This window comes from Pyrgilauda ruficollis, unplaced genomic scaffold (assembly GCF_017590135.1).
Source record: "Pyrgilauda ruficollis isolate IOZ18807 unplaced genomic scaffold, ASM1759013v1 scaffold16, whole genome shotgun sequence".
In the NCBI taxonomy this organism is placed as follows: Eukaryota; Metazoa; Chordata; class Aves; order Passeriformes; family Passeridae; genus Pyrgilauda; species Pyrgilauda ruficollis.
In genome coordinates, this window is record NW_024514764.1 from 2,847,567 (window position 1) to 2,860,334 (window position 12,768).

The 12,768-nt window shown below is 42.7% G+C and overlaps 1 protein-coding gene across 6 annotated transcripts in view; it reads left to right on the top strand.

Moving 5' to 3' along the window:
* Nucleotides 1-357: 357 nt before the first annotated feature.
* IQCE (IQ motif containing E) overlaps nucleotides 358-12,768 on the top strand; it is a 28,658-nt gene continuing 16,247 nt past the window's right edge. For 4 of the 6 annotated variants that reach the window (XR_005954722.1, XM_041462402.1, XM_041462405.1 and 1 more), the window contains exons 1-14: nucleotides 358-883; nucleotides 2,570-2,617; nucleotides 3,236-3,278; nucleotides 4,215-4,355; nucleotides 4,649-4,780; nucleotides 5,741-5,811; nucleotides 6,354-6,467; nucleotides 7,018-7,068; nucleotides 7,578-7,648; nucleotides 7,870-7,942; nucleotides 8,348-8,397; nucleotides 10,984-11,165; nucleotides 11,610-11,665; nucleotides 11,971-12,173. Coding sequence is in view for 5 of the 6 variants with exons in the window: in XM_041462402.1 (XP_041318336.1) it covers nucleotides 479-883; nucleotides 2,570-2,617; nucleotides 3,236-3,278; nucleotides 4,215-4,355; nucleotides 4,649-4,780; nucleotides 5,741-5,811; nucleotides 6,354-6,467; nucleotides 7,018-7,068; nucleotides 7,578-7,648; nucleotides 7,870-7,942; nucleotides 8,348-8,397; nucleotides 10,984-11,165; nucleotides 11,610-11,665; nucleotides 11,971-12,173 (1,640 nt within the window). In the remaining variant the exon portion in view is untranslated. The remainder of the gene's footprint in view (nucleotides 884-2,569; nucleotides 2,618-3,235; nucleotides 3,279-4,214; nucleotides 4,356-4,648; nucleotides 4,781-5,740; nucleotides 5,812-6,353; nucleotides 6,468-7,017; nucleotides 7,069-7,577; nucleotides 7,649-7,869; nucleotides 7,943-8,347; nucleotides 8,398-10,983; nucleotides 11,166-11,609; nucleotides 11,666-11,970; nucleotides 12,174-12,768) is intronic. The other 2 variants (XM_041462406.1, XM_041462404.1) reach the window with 2 other exon arrangements.

Consider the following 12,768-nt stretch of genomic DNA (forward strand, 5'->3'; position numbering starts at 1 on the left):
CAGGTGACCCTGCCTTGCCACGGGGCTGCACTGGATGATCTCCAGAGGTCCCTCCCAACCCGAACTACCCTGCGATCCCGTGTGGGATCTCCGCTCCCCTCGGACCAGCCCCTGCCAGCTCCCGGCGCTCACCGAACCACGTCAGGCTGCGGAACCAGTCCAGCAGTTTCTCCAGGCAGGTGTCGTCGAGGCCGGGCTGCCGCGGGTCGGCCAGGGCGGCGCAGACTCCGGGCAGCAGCACGGCGCACTCGCGGGTCATGGCGAAGCGGCGGCGGGCCCGGGCCACGAAGCGGGACTGGGGGTCGCACATGGCCGGGACCACCGGCACCGGCCCGGCCCGGCCCGGCCGCACCGCGAGTGTCGCAAAGGGGGCGTGGCCAGTGGAGCGGGGGCGTGGCCAGTGGCCGGTCAGGGGGCGTGACCCGGGCGCGCTCCAGGGGCAGGCGGTGGCTGCGGGACGGTAGCAGCGGTGCGCGGGATGGAGTTGCGCCTTGCCCGGAGTTATCCCGGCGCTCTCGGGCAGAAGCTCCCGGCCCGCAAGTGGAGCGGAGCCCTCGCAGAGGCCGCTCCGCCGCCCGCCGGGGTTTCGCTCCCTGCGGGGCCGCTTGGTGTCACCCGCGCTCCGCGGCCAGGCCGAGTCCTCCCCCGACACTGCCTGCAGGCGTGCCCCCGCTCTGCGCATGCGTCACCACCCCGGGCCGCTGAGGGTTGCCATGGTTACCGCGACCCGGAAGTGCCGCCGGGGGGCGATGGCTGCCCCCAGCCCCGAGCCGGCAGCCACGGCCCGAGGGGGGCCCCGCGGCCCCGCCGCCCCCTGAAGCCTTCCCACCTCTCTCCCACCATGGCCCGGGGGGCCGGCGAAGCGGCCGCGGAGGGGGAGCTGGTAAGGAGTGAGCGGCGGGGAGGAGGAGAAGGCCCCAGGTCTAGGCCTGCTTCGGCCCGGGCTCGGCTCAGGAAACGCTCAGGCGAGGCCGGGGCAGAGCCTTGGAGCACCCTCGGGCTCACCGGGACGGTGGCTCGGAAGGGGGAGTGCGATGGTTTCTGCCTTCTCCAGCCCGCGGGACTGCGGGCTCTGCCTGTGTCTCCCCGAGTGCCCCGCAGCACGGCACAGAGCTGACAAAGTCTCAGGCTGTGCTAAGGAAGGTTTAGGTTGGACGTTAGGAAGAATTTCCTCGATTAGGTATTGGTATGGAGTGCCCAGGGAGGTGGTGGATTTGCCGTCGCTGGAGGTGTTCAAAGGAAGGCTGGACGCGGCACCCAGTGCCATGGTCTGGCAAAGGATCATAGGGTCATAGGCTGGACTCGATGACCTTGGAGGGCTTTTCCAATCTAGATAATTCTGTGATTCTGTGTTGGTGTTTGTCTCCCACCCCCTCAGCAGCCAGCTGGAGGTTTTGAGCCCCTCTGGGAGCCCCCAGGTTCTGTTGTTGCCTGCTGCAGGTGGCTCTGGTTGGGGCAGTTTTGCAGGAGCAAAGGGGCTCTGAAAGTTACCATGTTTGTATCCTGGCCAAGGTTTTGTTGTTACCATTTATCAAAGCTGGGCACTTCTCACATCGATTCCAAACATGATAGCTGCAGTTAGGGAGAGATATTTCAGAATGAGAAGCCTTAAAATAACAAAATTAATCAGTGTGCTGCGAGGAGCATTGCCTCAGGCAATGAAAAACTGCATGGCCTGGTGTGTGAGGACACATCCCTGCCTGCTCTCAGCCAGCATGGCAGGCTCTTTAACCTGCTCTCCTTGCTCCTCTTCTGCCAGCCAGGGTTTCCAAAAATACTTCATCCCCTCCCCTGCCTCTTACAGGCACAGATCAGCATCTGTCCAAAGGTTGGTGCTGAGCACCACAGAGCCAGCAGCAAGTGGAAAAGGCCTTTCTGTGCAGGCAGCATCCAGATAATTTGGAAGCTAAGTGGAAATTTTCCTTTAGCTGTGGATATGATTGCATTTGAGAGGGAGGGAAACTTGTCATCTTCCTTGCATTTGAGGTGTCTTCCCTTGGCCTGAGCACTTCTCCATTTCATACAGGAACTGAACAATCCCATAGCATAGCAGGGGTAGCACAGGTGAGGGAGGAAGGGAAGAGCTGAGTGAGTTGCAGCTTAAATGGTGGAGAAATTTATGCAGAGCCAGCTGAAGGTTCAGCTGGTGCAGTGCTGTGCACTGCAGTGCCAAGTCTCTGTGACTCAAGTGCAAAGTGTCCCTGCTTGTGGCACAGGGGTTGAAACTGGGTGATCTTTAAGGTGCATTCCAACCCAAAGCATTCTATGATGGTTCATTTCTGAAGTAACTTTTACAATATCCCAGAACTATTTGTATTAGAGCAAATGATGTTGGCTTTTGCAGCAAGAGCCCCACCACCCTTCAGTGGCTTTAGTGTTTTTTAAAAATGGCTTATTTTTATCTTAAACAATTGACATTTTAGCAATGCAATGGAAGAGGAACAGAGGCTTTGCTCACAGTGTTTACTGTTTGAATTTATTGCTTTCCATCTTTGTTGAACTGTGGAGGTTTTCTGGATGTGTATTACAAGCAGTTGTTCAGTAGCCAATGTCCTGTCTGTGTTTCCAGGGAGATGACAACCTGTCTGTGATAACCTGCCAGTCAGACACAGCCATGGTGAGTTTGGATTAACACCCCAAAACCCCTCTGGAGTTCCTGCTCATCCGTGTGCTGCCTCCTGCTCACCAAGCACCCCTCAGAGAGGAGAGTGAACAGTGGCACTGCAATGGGCCTGAGTCACAAACCTCTGATTTCAGGTGTAATTCTGCCTGCCACATTCTCAGCACTGGGACTGCAAATGATGTTTGGCTTTATTTTGCTGTTCTATCAAGTTGTGGTCTTAAGTAATCCTTTTAGAGAGTTTTAATGGAATTTAATAACTCCTTCAGCTAAAGGGTTCTGCAGATCAGCCTCTACCCTAGGATCATCTTGAATTTTCTGCTACTCATATTTAATATTGCTGGGAAAGGTCTCATGTTCTGAGCAAGAATTGACAGTTTATCTGTATAATCAGACTTCAGTTGGCACCACCTTAATTCTGGTCACCATTGCTGTGCCCAAATCTGCACATGCTTAATGCTACTATTTTTCTTTTCTATAGAAAAGGTTTTGTCTTATTAGAGCAAAAGATCTTCATGGAAAATGGGAGATTGAAGGCAATTTTGAGATTATATGATGATATCTTAAGAGCTGAGTACTTTCAATACAGAAAAAAAAAATCCATTTCTCTTTCAGAAGTTAAAGAAGAAGATTTTTCACAAGCCTCCAAAATCACCAAGTAAGTGTTCCAAAACTTTATTCTGCAGTTGCAAAACCTGATACATTTGTAGCATACAGGAACTGGGAGCTTTATTTGAAATAAGATCTTGTTATTCCCTTCAGAATTGTTCACTGCTGTGTGCAGAGCACACCTATGAGATCTGTTCTGTAACCTGTGAAGTCCAGCTTGTATACACTAAAATATTGGCATGTATGGGTTGGTTGTAAATCTTGATTCTCCAGCATAATCTACTTTTTTCTCATGTTATGCCTTCTGATGGCAGCCATTCTGAATTTGCGTTTCTCCTTGTCTTTTTGGAGAAATGCTGATACATGTTGTGTAGAGAGACTCTGGAATTACTGGAGCTCTCCACCATCCAGTCATGGATCTCTCTGTGTAGATTTAATGGTTCTCTGTTTCATTTGTTGTGAAGGGTTGTTTTGGTTTTTTTTCACAGTACAATGTTGCTATTATTATTAGATCTGCAGTTTTAATATCGGATTTGTCCTTTTTTTCTGGGGTTTATGTTTTTTTGCTATACTTTTCCATTTACCTTGCTTCATTGGCTTCTAGTGAATGTTTCAAAGAAGGCTTTACCCTAAAGTGGTGTTAATAACAACATTTTGATGTGCAGGTATCTTAAAGATGCCTATCCAAACTGTACACATAAGTATTTCCACATGTGTTGAATCATACTACTGTCACTCTGCCTTTTTCTAAGCCTCTTCATTTTTTGAAATTGTATTTTTTTGTTTATAGTGGAGTTTTTTGGGTTTTGTACATTTTTTATGTGCCTGTCCCATTGCTCCGTATAAGCCAGTATGGAATATGCTGTTAAATTCTATTTTTACAAGTAATAGGATTGACTCTGGAAACTTTGAAGAACAAGACAACAACAGTTTTAGTAACCTTGAGCTTTTGAAGGCAGCACTGAGATATTTTCTTTTACTGTAGAGTCTCCCTACAGCTCAAGCACACAACTGTATCCTAGAAAAGCTGCAGCTTGGAGATCTGTGCAGGGAACGGGCAGTGCTTGTTTTGAGAATGCAACTGTTGAAAACCCAAGGCAGATGTGGCTGGGATTTCTGAAACAAGGTATTAGTATAGAAATGTTGTTTGCATTTATGGATAAAATTCGTTGTTGTGGACAGCTTAACATATAAACTATTAAAAAATAAATTTGTATTTGATTAAAGGTTACATAGGAATTAATTTCACTGTTATTTATTTGGGTGGTTGGAATTATCTGATCTTGAGCATTGGCATTTATAGAGGGAATAATTAACAGCATCTGGAGCTTTCCATGTTGCATTTGTTCAGAATAATTCCACAAATTTAATTCACAATTATCCCTGATTTTTGCGTTTTTGTTCCATTTGTCTTGGCAGGAATGAGCCATGCTCTGAAATCAGATGCTGACACGGGGCATGTGCGAGCTAACGTTTCCAGTAGCACTCCAGAATATTTGAAGGAAGCTCTAGGAATGAAAAAGCCAAAACATGCTCGTTCTTCCAGTAATGGTAAGCTCTATAATGGTGAGGTAGATAAAAGTGAATTTATTTTTTTCCCCTCTAAAAACACACATTGCTTAAGAAAAGCAAGAGCCATTTTAGTTTACTAAAATACATGTGTGAAAATATGATCCATGAGATACTTTTTGAGATTCCTAAATTGGTTAAGGCAGGGATTTCCAATTTTTTTTGAGCAATGAATCACTGTTAGCTTTCAAAACTTTTGCAAATTGCCATGCATTTGCAGCTGAAAATGTTGCAAATATAATATGGTTCAATGGGACAGCTGTAGACAATTTATTGTGACTTCAAAACATAGTTTAGGAACCATTGATAGAAACCATCTGCTTGCCTGAAATTCTGTGTAATTGACTCCTTTTACTTCTTCTCTAGAAAGTGTTTTATCATGTGGTTGTGACATTAAAATCAAATGAGTTTTATGAGAAGAGCAAACTTTCAAAGTTTTGTCCTGCTTTTCTTAAAGGAGAACTGTAAACTTTTCAATTCCACTCCCATTTTAAATGACACCTATACATTTACTGGTGATTCACAGTTTCTGGCAACTTCACAAGATATATTTGTACATGTTAAGCATAAATAGAAAAATGTATTCTAGGCATCTTTTAGAAACCTTTTGTAAATAATGGATTTATTTGGATGAGGAGACTCTAGTCTTCTGTGATGTTTGTATCTTTCTTGAGATGGCTATTTTAATATAGCACCACAAAAGAGAATTAATTAGGAAAAAATTGGCTGCAAAATCTGGCAGATTTTTTTCATACAGTAACACTTCAATTTCACCTCCATTTCTAAAATTAATTTCCTTGTTGATTTTTCTTCTTTGAGGAAAGGGAAAAAAATAGTTTCCACTTTGGTGCTGTTCTAGATATTTCTCTTTATCTGCAAGGTTTCTGGTTGGTTAAAAATACCTCTTTTGGATCTGCTTATTTTACATACCCCTTTCTGTAGGCTACGTTCCTGGAACTCCTGACTACAAAGAGAAAGAAGATATGTATGATGAAATTATAGAACTGAAAAAGGTACAGTTTCTCTGATATTACAGAAAAAGTCATGGCATTGCTCCATCCTGTACATGTCCTGGCCTTAATGATCCAGAATACTTTGACTTGTACAACTTGATATATCCACCACATTTTTTTTGCATTTGTAATGTAAGACTAAACTAAAACTTGTGTCTGTCTTAGACAAATTCACTGTGGTAATAGGGTTGGAGTTTTCTTAGAGGTTGGTGCACTGTATGAAGAGTGAGGACTGGGCTTGTTGAACTCTGGGGTTACTTGTAGACAAATACATTGGCTGGGGTTGATTTTTTCTGTAAGGTTGCCTTTCTGTTAGACCTTCTCCTTTTATCTTCCCTCCGTCTCCTCCCTAAGCTGTCCTGTCCTGGTGTCTGCCGTGCTCCAGTGTGGTGGTTTTGTGTTTTGGCTGTTTTCTCCTCTTCTTCCTTGTCATCTTTACCATCGCAATTGGATTGGTTTTGACATCAGAATGTGTTTCCATGTGAAAACTCTGCATTTTCCTATTTCTGAAATGTGCTTAAGATTCTTCTCCCCTCTTTTAGACAATACAAGCTCAGAAGAATGAGGGAGACCGAATGAAGACAAAGCTCCGTCGACTGGAAGAGGAGAACAGTAGAAAGGATAAACAGATTGAACAACTGCTGGATCCTTCCAGGGTGGGTATTTCTTGTGGGGATAAAAGCGGGGCAAAAGAGTAGGAATTTTGTAGTGTGGTGACTCCTAGGAGTGATGAGCTGGAATATGAGAGGTGGTGTAAAGGGATTTCTGGTCCAGCAGATCAGCAGTCCAACTCAGTTCAAAGGAAGATGATGCCATGCACTACAAATAAGTTCATTTAGCACAAATACCTTTAATTTCTGAAGGTAAAATAAAAATGCTGTCTAATTAGGAGCTTCCAGAGTGATGGGTGCACACAGTCCTGAGACCTGACCAGGAGGCAGAAGAGCAGTCTTGTCAGGCCCTGACAAGAAGCATTTGTGGTTGTGATCAGACTTGAATCTTACTGAATTTCTTGTGGCTGTCACTGTGTGCAGACCTACATCTTGGGAGAAATGTGCTAATAGAGAGCTGTGGGCATACAGAGTTCAGAATTTCAGCTCTTGGACTGTGATGTGACTGTGGAGTTGAGCAGGTTGGAAAATTCTGTGGAAAGAGCCAGCAGTAGAATAAAGTAGCAGAGTTGGTCACTTGCTTCTTCTGTTGCAGGGCTCTGAGCTGGCACGAGCTTTGTCAGAAAAGAAGACTGATAATGGATGGGTAAGAGTGTCTTCATAATTTCCTGCTTTCATTTGTCCTTTTTCCTCTTGCTGAGATGAAATACTACTAAAAAATAAAGTTAGGTCAGAAAGAATAATCAGTTAGGGAATCACATAACCTGTATCTCTGTTAGCAGGTAAGGAGTCAGTAACAACGATCTAGAATTAACATCATTTTGAAGGGCTTTCTTTGTCATTGTCTTGAGTCTGTTTAGGCAGTATTCTCCCTATTGTTTTCTGCTTTGATGTTGGCTGGGTAATGGGCAATGTTGTTTTATTTTATGGTTGTACATCCATATGCTTAAGCTCATTATGAAATCAGCCATCTGATTTCATCAGTGTTCTCTTTTTCACAGGGTAGCAGATGTGTATGATTTACTAAGGACTGAAATATGTAGAAATAAGTATATCTGATTAGGTACAATTTATAAAGACAGGGCAGACAGGAATAGACCTTCTCTGAAGAGACAGATCATTCAAGGACTCATGAGCTCTTTGTTCTTTCTGTAGGTGGTTACTGGATTAAAGCAGAAGACTGTCAAGCTTGAAGAGCAGTGCAAGGAGAAAGACAACACTATTAAGTATGACTTTGAGGGGGCAGGGGGTAGAGGCTTGTATTGGATGAGCTAATAGAGAGAATTGGAAACCCATGTTATTTTTCAGTTGTGTTCTATTCCTTAAGACATTTTAGTAAACTCCCAGAACATATTGGCAATTATAAACCAAAAAAATTATGAACAATCAGCTTGCAGTGTCTTTGCTGATCTGACTGGATTTTTTTTTTGTATTATTCTATTTACAGTGAATCCCAGGCAGACATGAAGACCAGTAGTTTGGAAGAAGTGAGGTTAGCCATGGAAACCTACTATGAGGAGGTAGGTCTGGCAGGTCCTTCAGGGTGCAGGCAGGACAGGAAGCTGGGCAGTTGTTGAGTCAAAGTGAAAATGGAATATTTAAGATAAGTTTCTTTTACCTTAACAGCACCTGTGGTGGCAGGTTTTCATAGTTACTCTCACAACTCCAGCTGTATGTACTGGAAAAATGTTTTTTTCAATAGGTTGAGTGTGTTAATGAATAAGGGCAAGTCAAGAACCCACTGTATATCCATAAGTGTAATGTTGAGATGGAAGCAAATTTAACAGTAGCCTGATTTTCAGTGATGGCATCATTAGCTCTGCCACTGCCCAGAGAGTCTTGTTCTGATTTTCACCTAATGAGCAGATGTGTTGCTGTGGAAGCTGACATTGCTAATGCTCCTTAATGGAATCTCTGTTTCACAGGTTCATCGCCTCCAGCTCCTCCTGGCCAAGTCTGAGACTATGAGGAAAAAGTATGTTTAATTCTCCTGATAAAAATGTTTGCATGCATGTGTTTGGCATATCACTGGAGTCTTACTTTAGCTGATGGAAAGCTACTACATGGGAACAGTTTTTGTCATTTAGATAGCTGGATTTGCTTTTTTGGTACTGCTTTAGTTGGCTTCGCAGTCTTGAAATATGTCTTAGTCACATTTTTTTGCTTGTAGATAGATCATTCTGTGGATCTGGAAAAATACCAGAGCTATTTAGAAAGCACAGGATGGCACTGAAAATTTATCTCTTTTACATCTTCCCTCATAATCACACCTATTCTGGCATTACTTGTAATTGAAACAAACTCCCTGGATGTTTGGCATTTCACACTTGAGTCAGTTCTGCATCTTGCTCTAGAGTGTGTGCTGCAAAGAAAATGTTCTTGGAGTAAACATTATTTTCCTTTGCTACAGAGACACAGACTAGTAAAGTGTGTCAGAGAAGCTTGTACTAGTGCTTGTCACTGGCGTGCAAGTGTGGGCATGGTGCTGAGGGTGAACAGTTTATAGAGGCCATAAAAGTCAAAGCACAAAGGCAGAAGACAAAACTCCACTAAGAGAGCAAATTAAAAGCATCACTGCAAGTGAGTGTTATTTGAGCTGAAAAAAGGGCAAGAGTGTCTTGTAGGACAGTAAAATTTGTTACCACACCACTTCAAAATATACTTGACCTCCTAGTGTTAAGTACAGACAACTGTCTTAACACTGAGTGTAATTATTTAGATTGATAGAAACATGTGAGAACTCCTTAGGGTCATTATTTATACTGCTTTTGTTCCCTAATTCACTGTCACTTGTGGATTGAAAACTGCAATTTGTTTTGTCACTTTTTAAAAAAAGTAAATCTTTTGGCTCAGGCCTGCAGTGACCAGCCTCTCAAGGCTCTAAGCCATCACACCTAGTTTATTTACAGGTGCAAATGAGTCACCAGGTCTCTTCCTTGTCCTCATTTATTCATAGCTTCAAAAAGTGGTGGTCAGGGCAGTCTCTCTCCATTACGTGACTGTCAGTCTCTGCTGGAGAGGCTGAGCACTGAAATAATAAATCATGTTGAAGGTCAGGACTCTGGCATATTGAAAGAGTTGTTTGAGAGTATTTCTTTCATGATGCTTGTCTCCATTAGTTCTGGCTGAAGTGAATGGCATTTGGCTTCTCTTTTTCAGTGTTAATACTGAAGTGTGGTTATTTATATGTGAAGCTGTAGTATCCAGTTTTAGCTAGAAACTGACTTTTTAAGCTTTCAAAATGGACTGAAATCTATTTTTCTGTTTAGGTTATAGATGAGCCTAAAATGATGTCACTGAGTGGTCTGGTTATGATTTCTGTCATTTTTGTCACTACCCCATTTTAATGGTGTGTTGTGTTTTGGTTTTTACTCTTTTTTTTTTTCCCTTCTGTCTGGGACAGCTGTGGGGATAGTCATCCATGACATCTGGACAGCCTTATTTTGTTTGGTTTTTTCCTTCATTTCCTTTTAGTTTCTAAAAATGAGATCAGCTGAAAATTCACCCTTTTCACTCTGATATGCTGACTGTAGGCTGTCTCCCCTTTTACCTTGTAATTATTCCAGTGGATGGGATGTAAGATTCCCTCACAAACTGTTCTGTGGTTGTCACTGACAGTGGCGTTTGTGCAAAACTAAGTGCATAAGTTACTTCAGGCCTTTATTTCCAGAAGCAAGTTTTTGGGAATTTTCTCCTAGCAATAAACAAAATATATTTCATCTCACTAAAAGTCTGTTTTGTGAACAAACGTTACAACTTTGCACATCTAGAAGCTCAGATTTCTTCCTCCCTTTGTTAGAAAAAAACTAAAAATCCCTGTAGTATATTTAAAGTCATTTTAGCACATAACAGGCTTTCCAATTTCTGATGCTTTTCATTTCCATATTAGCTGTATTCTTCAAATCTGTTTTCAGATCTGTCTGGGGTTTATAGACACAAGGATAGTTTCTTTTACAGTAGAAAATCGTTTCCAGTTATCTGGAAATACACTTGGGTGTTGGATTTGTTTGAGAGCTATTTCATTTCTGTCTATCCCTCTCTCTCTCCCCCAGTCTCAATGTTTGTTAGTGATCAAAAGCCATTCAGAGCCTGCAGGTTTGCTCTCTGTGCTGGACAGTTTTTTGGAGGAGCCTCACAGTTGGCTGAAGCATTTTTTAAATCAGAGGTTCACAGAGTGCTGGTAAAGCATTATAAGGCTGGTTAACAAAACAAACAGAACATAAGATAAATAACATTCATACAAGTGCCCTTATTTGTGCATAAATGGAACAGAGTGGGGGAGGAAGTAAAAGTAATAAATGAATTTTCAAAGTTTCAGATTTTTTGATGCAAATTAAAACAATTGTGGAAGTGTTGAGCAAGATGATCTTTGCATGCTTTTTCAGAAAAGAATAGGTAACTTCCCAAATAAAATAAAACATTGAGAAATGTTATTATGGGGGAACTGAGGCTGTCAACTCAGCCATCTGACTTGAATAGTGAAGCTGCTCCACTCTTTTTAACGCTGCTTCTTTGTTCTCTGCTTTTAAGTTAACTTTCTGGTTTTGATCCCTTTTCCAAGTGCAGAGGGCAGAGACACCCAGAAACGACTGAAGGCACTGAATGCTGCTGTGCTGAGGCTCTCCAGGAACATCAGGGAAATGCAGGCTGAGAATCGCAGGCTGAAGGAGGATCTGGATCATGTGCTGAGCACTTCCCCTCCTCACAGTAAAACAAAAAGTATGTGCTGGAAAGTCAGTGAAGGTGAGGCAAGGGATTTGGGTACATCTGAAATATGTGTGACAGCAGAACCCTACAAAGGTGGAAGTAAGGGAGTTATTACAAAAGTGAAGATTCAGGAGTGGCAAAGTTGGAATGAGAACCTTCTTTCAGGAGTCTCTGATTTCTCCAGTCAGATCTGTGTTTCCTCTGTTATTGTCCCTGAGAATTCTAAACTGGAATTGATAGAGGAAACTTTCTCAATAGCTGAAAGCTGGTGAATGTGAGTGGCTTATATTTATTTCTGAGCTAATTGGTTTAGAAGTCAGATATTTTATGCCCGTTCTCATTTTTTCATTGGTAGATATTTGAAGTTGGCATTCACAGATCTTTAAATGGTCTTTTGATATGGCCAGAAGTTTCAAAAGGCAAGAACAATGTTTCCCCGTGGATGTAGTTACATGTGTAAAGCTTTGTTATTGTATTTAGATTATAGTGAGTGGAGCAGACAGAGGCTGGTGAGGAAGATTGTGGATCTAGAAAAAGTAAGTGGTCATAGTTAAGTGGCTTTCTTGCCTGTCTGGGAGCAGAAAATGCAGAACCACTGCCTTGTGCTCTTGGCATGTTCTTCAATGTCTCAGCCTTGTGCATTCTGCCTCACACACATAACCTGCTGCCTATAGCATGAGCCCTCCCTCCCTGTTTTCTTCTATCACACTTGTTAGATATAGATGCACATTTTAGAATTAACCTCCATTTGATCTTTTCTGATGGTCCAAATAAGGTAATTTCATGCTAAATTTAATTTTCTTTTTTTGTGTGTGTGTTCATGTGAATTTACCCTGCTTAGAAAGTGTGTGCCATGGAGAGCAGCAGGGTATCCTTAGGTGATAGTGAGGCATCTCAAGTGCTTCCTGAGTCATCTTCACCTTCTGTGGACCTGGACCATCCATCATCCCAACATTTAAGTGAGGAATGCTGTCGCCTCCAGAAGCTGGTGAAGAAACTGAAGAATGATAGGCAGGCACTTCAGAACCTCCTGCTCAGTAAAGAGTAAGTGTGACTCTTGTCTGGGATGTTCTTCTGTAAGTGTGAAGTGTTTCATCATATCTGATCCTGTTATGAAGTGATGTAATAAGTAATTCACATTTTCAACTAGAATATTAATTTTGAGAATCCCTTCAGTTTTTATTTCAAAAGTTTCTTTCTAATCCTACTTGCTTCATAATATTACATTGAAGAAGAAAAGCCAGAGGATGGAAAATGAGAATTTCTGCTTGTTTTTAGCACATTTTTCAAGGCTTATTTTTCTGCCAACCACACTGAAAACCCTTTGAAGGGTTATATGTTTATGCAGCACATCTTGTTTGTGTTGTGCTGTAAAAATTTGTGGTTTGTTTGTTTTTGTTGAGGTTTTTTTATTTGTTTGTTTGTTTTTTTCAACATGTTTTGTCCTGATCTCCCACTTTCTCCATTTAAACCTGCCTTCTGCCCTGGGATCCTGTGTGGCTTCTGTCCTCCCCTCAAGTGATTGATCTGCAGTTTGTATTGCCTGGACTGTTTGTTGTGTCAGGGCCTTGGGACAGGTTGATCTGAGCACTGTGAGCAGGGACATGTCCACAGGGAGGTGTGTTGGTGACACTGCCTC